Raw genomic sequence first — 8,920 nt, 5'->3', positions numbered from 1 at the left:
TTTAATCATATTATTTACCAGTATGGCTGTATGCCTGGCCTCAAATGGTGAGTGGAGAAAAATTTAAAATAATGTAGGAAATGAAGGAGGGGTGCTCATGAAGATGATAGAGTTTCAGGGAAAAGCAGACTCAGCACAGTTTTAGACATCTAGAAAACATCAGAGAGGCAATAGCAGAAATAAGGGAGATGATAATAAAAATGATGAAGATCAGGCTGGAGAAATTGGAGCTAGAGTCAATCAAATAATGAAAATGTTGTGGGACTAAACGGGCACGGAAAAGCAGAGAACAGATTGGGGAGAAACCTAGAGACAAACACTGAAGGATTGATGTGAGAAACGGACTCTGGGCATTGTTAGCATGCGGGAGATTTGCAACTTCAGTCAGAAGACAGGATGAGGCTGGTAAAAACAGATCTGCTTCCAATTTTTCTGTGTATTCATTATATACAGCTCAGGCTAGTAAAGTTTATCATTCCGTTGATACAGAACTTTTTATTAATGGCCTCATCACAAAGCAGGGGCCAAAGAGTCTGAAAAAGAGCTCATGATTTACGGCTAGATGGGAGAAGAGCTGGACACGTTCAATACGGAATTGTTTTATAGTCGGAAGCCAATGCTGTTTGGTACTTTTGCATTTTACTGGGTAAGAAGGGATAAGAAAGCTACATGCCTAAGAAAGTTTAAAAGCCATATGCTCAAAGGCTTGTGGAAAGGGGATTTTTCTCCAAAGAGACATTTTCCTAAAAGGGAAAGGCACAATCTGAGAAAAGGTACAGAAGATCAAAGAAGGAAGAATAAGGCTAAGTTTTGAAATGAAGAATAAAGTATAATTCTGGAGCCAGATGGTTGCACAAAAGGAAAAGTAACAGCTAAAAGTCTAATTGTAAAGAAAAGAGGAATACAAAAATATAACAGATGACTTTTGGCATAAGGATTTTGATACAGGAAAATACTGAAGGGTGAAAGTTCACTCAGAAGAGAAATGATATGTAAGAAGGGTAGAAAGAAAGAGGCTGAAAAGATGTCTGTAAGTAATTCAGCTGAGGGGAAATGTGGAGTTTGTTGCAAGTGGGAAAGAGCTATAATAGACTATATAAACATTTTTTTTAATCTAGAAAGGAAAAAGAAAAACTATTCAAGCCTAACTAAGTAGGGTGTAAAAATGTTTTGAATCATTTTATATAAAAGTAAGTTACTGTCATTATAGAATATTTAGCTGGACTTTTCATAACAAAGAACAACTGATCTGGGATTCAAAGAGTAAGATCAAGTAGTCTGAAATAAGAATTAGTTTGGTCCTAAAGATACTAGTTGATAGTACCTGTTCAAGAACTCTTGTTTCCTCTGAAAATTGCTGTGAAATGACTGCAAAGTTTTCTTGCTTCCTACTGTTCTCTGGTTGACCAGCTGTTGCAGGCTTGAAATAAAGAAATCTGAGCTTAGATAAGGCTTTATGGGAAAACAGGTGGGAGAAAAATGCCCCTGCCCAGACCAGAGGCAGACACGCTTTCAGAAGAGGAATGCCAAGTGGCTGACCCTGGTTCTTCAGGTCAGTGGTGGGGGTGGGGCACTGGAAACCTGGTCAGTGTCCTTCCAACAACACCTCCATCTCCTGTCAAAACGTGACCCCGCACTTTCATACTCTGTCTCATCCATCTTCCTTTGGGCCCTGTTTTCCTAATGTAAATACTCTTGGGGAAAGTTAAACCCATCTGACCTTCATCTGTTCTGGTATCTACATCAGGTAATCAGACTACCTTCCCTAGAGCTGAAGCTGAGAGCAGTTGCCCTAAGTGGACTGCACAATTTTCCCCAGAAATCTGAAGTAGGACGTGGACACCATTGAGTACGGGACATTTGAAGAGAGGGCAGAACTTAGGCCAGTAGGGGCTGGGAGACTAGGGATCACTAGACACAGGCAAGACAGGGAGAGAAGGCACTAGAAAGAGAAGGAAGCATGCAGATAGGAGGTGGAAAGGAAAAAGACACACCACTTCTCTTTGCAATGAAAACAAGACTCCAGCGATGGTAAACATTCTAGGTTTGCTATAAAGTGACTTTGGAAGAGACCAAGCACATGCACCATGGTTTGCCAATGTGCAGACCAGAAAGAACCTTAAAGCCCCGTTAGGATTTATCAGCTAGCACCAAGCTAAATCTAGCCGAATCATGTACCAGCCAGGCAGCGCTGATAAAGGAGACCATTTCTCATCATATCTGATCCTTCACATGCACCTAAAATATCAGACCCAGGACTTTGGGGATGAAAAGGACTCACAACAGAATGTATATTCCCTATCTTTGTTACTTTTATTTTGACAGTAAAACTAGGGAGAGTTGTTGAGCATATAGCTATTAAAGGAACACAACGAACAGTTAGAAATTGAACTAGAAAATTAAAGTTATAGCCTGAAATATACTAACTAAATATCCTAAATATCCCACAACGGATCCATATATTAGAAGCAATTTCTATTTTCAGTTTTATTTCCTCCTGGCATAATGAAAATCCATTATTTTATTACTCTGTGTAATGCCTTGTAGTTTTCCCAAATTCACCTTTTATCAAGCTTTAAAGGGAAGGCCTCTCCTTCCAAAATTCCATGATGTGACAAACAGGTTTATACTTTCCCTAACAATGTTTTTCATCCACATAACTGAGACTCTGATAGCAAATCTGTTTTCATGTTGATGAAGATAATTGAAGGACCACCAATTCTACAGTAATGCTGATGTTTCCCCTTTGAGTTTTTCAAGTCCCTTTCTTCCTCAATGATTACAGGACACAATAGAATAGGTGGAGTCTTTTATTTCTACACAAAGACTTTCACTGGACTGAATCTCAGGCATACTCTCCTATGTTTGGGAACCACAAGCTCTTCTCTTCCCTGAGTCTGTGATAATTGCATCCAAAATTCCAGGGTTTCTAGAAAATGCGGCAGTAAGAATTCACCTTTCTCTGCTATTACTCAGCAACTCAGGGCCATTTGCAAACCATAGCACGTCCATCTGAATTTAGCTGTTTAACAGAAGTGGAGCCATTTACTTGTATCTCTTGACACTTGGTTGTGTCAGGTGACAAGAAATACTGTCATAGCACTGTCGTGGAGGCAAATTGAAACTGCAAGACTTGAACTTGAAAAGCCTCTAGAAATGTTTTATTGCAATGTTATTTTCCCACCTGAAGCTGATTCTGTTTCATCAAATGCAACTATGCATTTGTTACAAGCTGCTCCTGTATCTCAGCTGTAAATACCCAGTTCAGTGATGTTTCTCTTTAGTACTCCTCTTGGCAAAGCACATTAAACATTGATCTGTTTACTATAATGGAGTCACTTATAGAGTTAGAGAGAGAAAGAAAGGTTTTCAAGAGAAGAACTTAGAGTGGTGAGTGAAAAGATTATCAGTCGAGCATTAATTAGAATCTGGTTTTAAGACCTGCTTCAGACCACACTAGCTGTGACTGGTTTATTTCTTCTTAAGCTGGGAACCTTGGCACCACTGACATTTTGGGCAGGATAATTCTTTGTTATGGGGGCTCTCCTGTGCATTATAAGATGTTCAGCAGCATCCCTGGCATCTACCCACTAGAAATACTCTTGGGACAACCAAAATATCTCCAGACATTGCCCTGGGATGCAAAATCGGCTTTTGCTGAGAACCACTGTCTTAAGTGTTAGTTTCCTCATCTGTAAAGTGGAACTAATGACAGTGAAGAGCTGTTGTTGGTTTAAGGTGAAATGATGCATTTGAAAGGATAATCTGCTACATGAATATAAGGTATTATTATTTAATAAACATATTCATTTATTCATACATCGAATTTTAGATATATTTTAGATTTGGCAAGTCTCAGCTGACAAAACAGGATAAAATGTGTTTAGGGGAAATTTATCCTCTTTACAACTGCAAAATCAAGAGTTAAGAATTTACAGATACATCAACGTTTTCAACCCCCGTATAATCAGCTAAAGAAAGGATTCGAGTGCCCAAGGTGGATTTGATCCAAATTACCATTGAGGTTTCTTCTAACTTTGAAGATCTTTGAAAATAAAAAAATTAGAGTGGGATTAATACTCCTGGAATAATAAACATCCATTCTCTAGAAGCTTCTTAATCTCCAGTCATTAGAATAAAATTAAATTCCCTTAAAAGTTACTAAATTATCCAGGGAATTTATGCACTGTAGACGTGGCCTCAAAAGCAAACTGCTCAGAATTAAGCTGTAGACGTCTGGTTCTTCTCCTGGAGAGATAATTCTCCACCTCTAAGAAGAGTTAAGGAGGTGAGTGGGCATAGCTGTGGAGCAGACAGTTGGGAGGAAGGATGGCTAAGATGTTCAGATCAAGAGTAAAACCTCTTATTTGATGTAGCTAAACAGACAAAAGAAATCTGAGGCCAAGTCTATGCGTAGCAGGAGTAAGTATCACGTAGAGGCAGAAAAGGGAAATTTCTGTTCAGGAGGATATTTAGAGTATACTGACTCTAGATCTTTTACCTTTTGCTGGGATCTATAACTTCTAACACTCTTATGAAACCTTAGGAGTTAGAAGGTTTTCCTGAAGTGCTGTATAGTCATTAATTTTTAAAATAATATGAACAACAAAAAAAATCTACATGCAAGATGAGGTCCTTTGCACTCAATTCTTTTTTTATTATTTCTTAACACAAAAAGATGAAGGTTGCTAAATACAATTGTGAGATGCATTTGTTTCCTTGTGCAAGCCACTTTTAATAATGCCAAGCAAACGCTTATAAAGGAATTAGAAGCACAAACAAAACGAGTTAAGAGAAAAGATGAGAAGAGCTTAAAATGAGTATCTTGTTGCTGGTAGTGACGATTCAAGTAGAAAAAAAACAGGCTGTTGCATTGGAGAATTGAGGGCACACAAGGGAAGGAAACCAACTGGAGAAGAGGACCTGGATTTGGGGCTCACTTAACTCCCGAAAATGGGATATTAACACATAAATCCAAAGATTTGGAGCAATGATGGACTATCCAGAAATTGAAATGATTTTATTCCTTCATTTTAATCCTGTGTTAGGCTTGTCAAGAAATATTTACTTCACCTGATAGAGTGTCTATGGCAAACGCACAATTGTACTGCATATTTCAAAACAATTTTACTTTCTTTTGATTGACATCATTGGAGAAGAAAAAGGATATTATTTTAGAATATTAGAGTGTCTGGTCCTTTAAATTTTGGCAGATATAGAAAAATTCCATGAGATAGGAGACGTTTTCCTCTTGGGTTTAAACCTGTAATAAAATATTGCTGACAGACTAATTACAACGTTTTATATATTTCGTGCCTATGTGTTTCTCTCTAAACCAATTTATTTCCCATTAATGCTAATCTTGTTAATGCCCACTCAGAGAAGGAAAGGAATACCGTTAATAAACCATTGATTTATTTGAGCTATTTAAATAGGTGCTGGGCAGAAACAAATAGGAGAAAAGGAAAAACCACCATTTTACCCACATCTGCATTTCTTAGAATATTTTCCAAATTTTAATGAATATTAGGTTATAATTGGTATGAAGAGGAAATGGAGAAAAAACAAAGTGACAAAGTGACAGACCTCCACCCGTGAAAAATAAGGGCATTGCAAATGAGATGTTTACTGAATTTTTTTTTTACTACTAGCTCCAAGGATAGAAATGAGATATTACAAAGGGAAGCAGATTTTCTTTGTTAAAAAGAGAGAAAGAAAAATGAGATTCATACTTGTAAGCTCTGACTGAAGTGGATTTTTCTTTTGTGTGTGTGTGTGTGTGTGTGTGTGTGTGTGTGTGACGAAGATCAGCCCTGAGCTAACATCCGATGCCTATCCTCCTCTTTTTGCTGAGGAAGACTGGCCCTGGGCTAACATCCGTGCCCATCTTCCTCTACTTTATATGGGACTCCGCCACAGCATGGCTTGACAAGCGGTGCGTCAGTGTGTGCACGGGATGCGAACCTGTGAACCCCGGGCTGCCGCAGCGGAGAGCGCAGGCACTTAACCGCTGCGCCATGGGGCAGACCCGGATTTTTCCTTTTTTAAAAAAAAAAAAAATGACGGTCAAAACAACAAATAGGGAAGTTGTGCTCCTACCACATCTCGCCCTGATCCTGGTGTGGCTGTCCATCTCGGTCTCAATACGAGAATCCAGTGATTTCTGTCAACTTCAGTCAAGCTCATTTCCCTATCTCAGGGTACTTTAAAAGCCAAGATTGGCTCTTAAAAGACGTGTCCAGATCTGAGTGGTTTCCTTGAGCACAGCTGTGTGATGTGACTGAGTCCAGAAGGCTGCCTGGAACTTAGAAAGCAACAGGAAACCCTCTGCCCCATCTCAGATCATCCCCAAACTAGCTAATCATTTCTAGCAGTACAGATGTCTTATTCCCCATTCTCCCTGTAAAAAGTGGCGTAAAACAAGGAACAAGCAGGGTTTTGTCCAGGGTCTGCCATCTGGCCTTAAGATAAGTCTCCCTGAGACTCAGTTTCCTTATCTGTAAAATGGGGATAATAATCTCTAGGTACCAAGTTCTGATACCACATAGTAGTATAAGGATCAGAAAAGACGTTTTATTTGAAAGCACGGTGACAACTGTGAGGTGGTGTGCAAACCACTAATGTAATATTATTAATTGGGAAATGTTTTTTTAAAAAGTGACACAGGAAAAAAGTTAAAGGGAGAAAAACATAAGGATAAATATCAATTTTATCTGGACCTTGTTCAAAAAAAAAAAGAGAGAGAGAGATTTACCCTCAGGATTTTCTTAAAAGTTTTAATGGCAACTGCTGTGCACACTTCATGATTGCATACATAAAACAGAAAATAAAAACCGAAAATGGCAAGCATTTAGGTGAGTGAAGTTTTCCTTTTTTGTTGATCCAAATGTTTGGTGTAGGTTATACATGAAGATAAGGGTGGAGGTGAGGACAATCTCAACATTCATTGAAAAAAATACTGAAACAAATATTTTCAGCACAAATATTAAACTGCCTTTTCTCTACCGATTGGTAAAAAAATATATTATATTTTGATATTTTTTTTTTCTTTTTAAATTATATTGTCATCCATCCCAGCCAAAGTCGTGCCCGGTCATCTGGTAGAACTTCAAGTTGAAGGGCCGGTAGAAGTCGCGCAGCCGCTGCACCACCTCGCGGTCGATCTCGGGGTGGGTCCGGCCCTTGGTCTTGCCCAGGCAGTGGGGTCTGCTGCTGCCCTCGGCCTTCTTCAGGCAGGGGAAGCCCTTGGTCTTGTTGAAGTAGAAGTGCTTGTCCGTGATGATCCTCTTGAGGCCCAGGAAGTCCTGCACGCGGCCCAGCTCGCCGGCCGGGTCGCTGATGAGCCGCTCGCCGCTCACGAAGAGCATCTGGCCGAGCGGGAAGTGGCGCAGCCAGCGCTCCAGGTGCTTGGCGTAGATGCCGATCTGGATGGCGCTCCACGACGTGTCCACGAGGCCCGCGGTTCTGTTTCTGAACGTCAGGCTCTCGAAGGTGGGGATGTCGGGCCGCTTGGAGAGCGTCTGCGTGTAGTCCGAGATGGCTCTGGTCACCGGGTCCCGCACCACCACGATGAGCTTGGTGTCCCTGGACATGGCCGAGATGCGCGCGGGCGCTTCCCGGGTCACGAAGTAGCTGGGCGTCTTCTCCATGGTGATCTGCCCGTCCAGGGTTCTCGGCATCAGGTCCCTGAGCAAAGCAAAAAGGCGTATGAGAGCCTGAAAAATGAGCGACTTCCCCTAATTTACATAGAGAGCTCATTCGGAGCAGATGGAGTGTAATGTTTATTCTGGACCCAGACTGCCGGAGTCGCAACGCCGACTCGCCCACTTACTAGATGTGTGACCGCGGAGAAGCCGCATAAACACTCTGCACCTCTGGTTGCTCGTGTATTTAATGGTAAAGAATAATAATATCGATCTCATACGGTCGTTGTGATGATTAAGGGAGTTAATATACCTCAATAGCTTAGAACAGTGCCTGGCACAGGATAAGTGCTATATAATTTTTATTTTTTATTATTATTAACCCACAATGCTGTAAGAAAATAACGTTGATCTGATTCTTTAGGCGAATTAGAATATTGTAATAAACACAATTATACTGCTATGAGATGGTATTAAAAACGCTATGAGCCTCTTCTGTAGTTTTCTTATAAACAAAGCCATTATATTTAACTTCATATCATAGCATAGTACACAAAATACTTCGTTTTATAATTCCTGAATTTTCCTGTAACCAACAAGACATTAAATAATCCATCTTTTATCTAATAATCTGAAATGCCATCATTACAATAATCTATCTTGATTCCTCTTTACACTGGCCTAATTCTCATGTTACGTGATTATCATACTATAGGGTATTTTCATGTACACCAAAGTAAGTTCTGACTCTCTATTGTTCAAAACATCCTTGATGATTCTTGTCTTTTTATTCTTCCTGATGAATGTTAGACTCACTTTATCATGTTAAAAAAAGTCCCATTGAAGTCTTGATGGAGCAGACATTGCTAGCCCGTTCAGGCATACCTTCCTACTGAGAACTGATGCGTCCCAGGGCTAGTCAAAAAAGATGAGCAGAGAAGAAAACTACTCTTCCAAGTTAAGTGTACAGCCATTAAATCCATTATTTATTTGAGATATATATATATATTTTTATAATATTAAGGCACTGTTTTTCTAATTCCAAGTCTTATAGGAAATAGATGTTGCTCAAATCAATATTAAAATAAATGTATTTGGGGGATTTATTGGAATGACTAAATGTATTTTGTCCTTTGTTCCACTGATAAGAAGAATCAAACTTATAAATATTCTTATATTGGATTCACTTCTATTCCTGGAATAAACTTTATTTGATCATAGTATGTTATTCTTTTAATATAGTCGTAGATCTGATTCATCATTATTTTGTTTTGGAT

General features: G+C 39.5%; 1 protein-coding gene across 1 annotated transcript in view; it reads right to left on the bottom strand.

The window, feature by feature from the left end:
• Window positions 1–5,732: 5,732 nt before the first annotated feature.
• The window catches only part of HS3ST3A1 (heparan sulfate-glucosamine 3-sulfotransferase 3A1), a 92,503-nt gene continuing 89,315 nt past the window's right edge, over window positions 5,733–8,920 (bottom strand). The window contains exon 2 of the mRNA XM_058559682.1: window positions 5,733–7,686. Within this exon, the coding sequence (XP_058415665.1) occupies window positions 7,065–7,686 (622 nt within the window). The 3' untranslated portion in view covers window positions 5,733–7,064. The remainder of the gene's footprint in view (window positions 7,687–8,920) is intronic.

The sequence above is a fragment of the Diceros bicornis genome, chromosome 18 (genome assembly GCF_020826845.1).
Source record: "Diceros bicornis minor isolate mBicDic1 chromosome 18, mDicBic1.mat.cur, whole genome shotgun sequence".
NCBI classification, from domain to species: Eukaryota; Metazoa; Chordata; class Mammalia; order Perissodactyla; family Rhinocerotidae; genus Diceros; species Diceros bicornis.
This window is presented reverse-complemented; position numbering and strand designations above follow the sequence as displayed.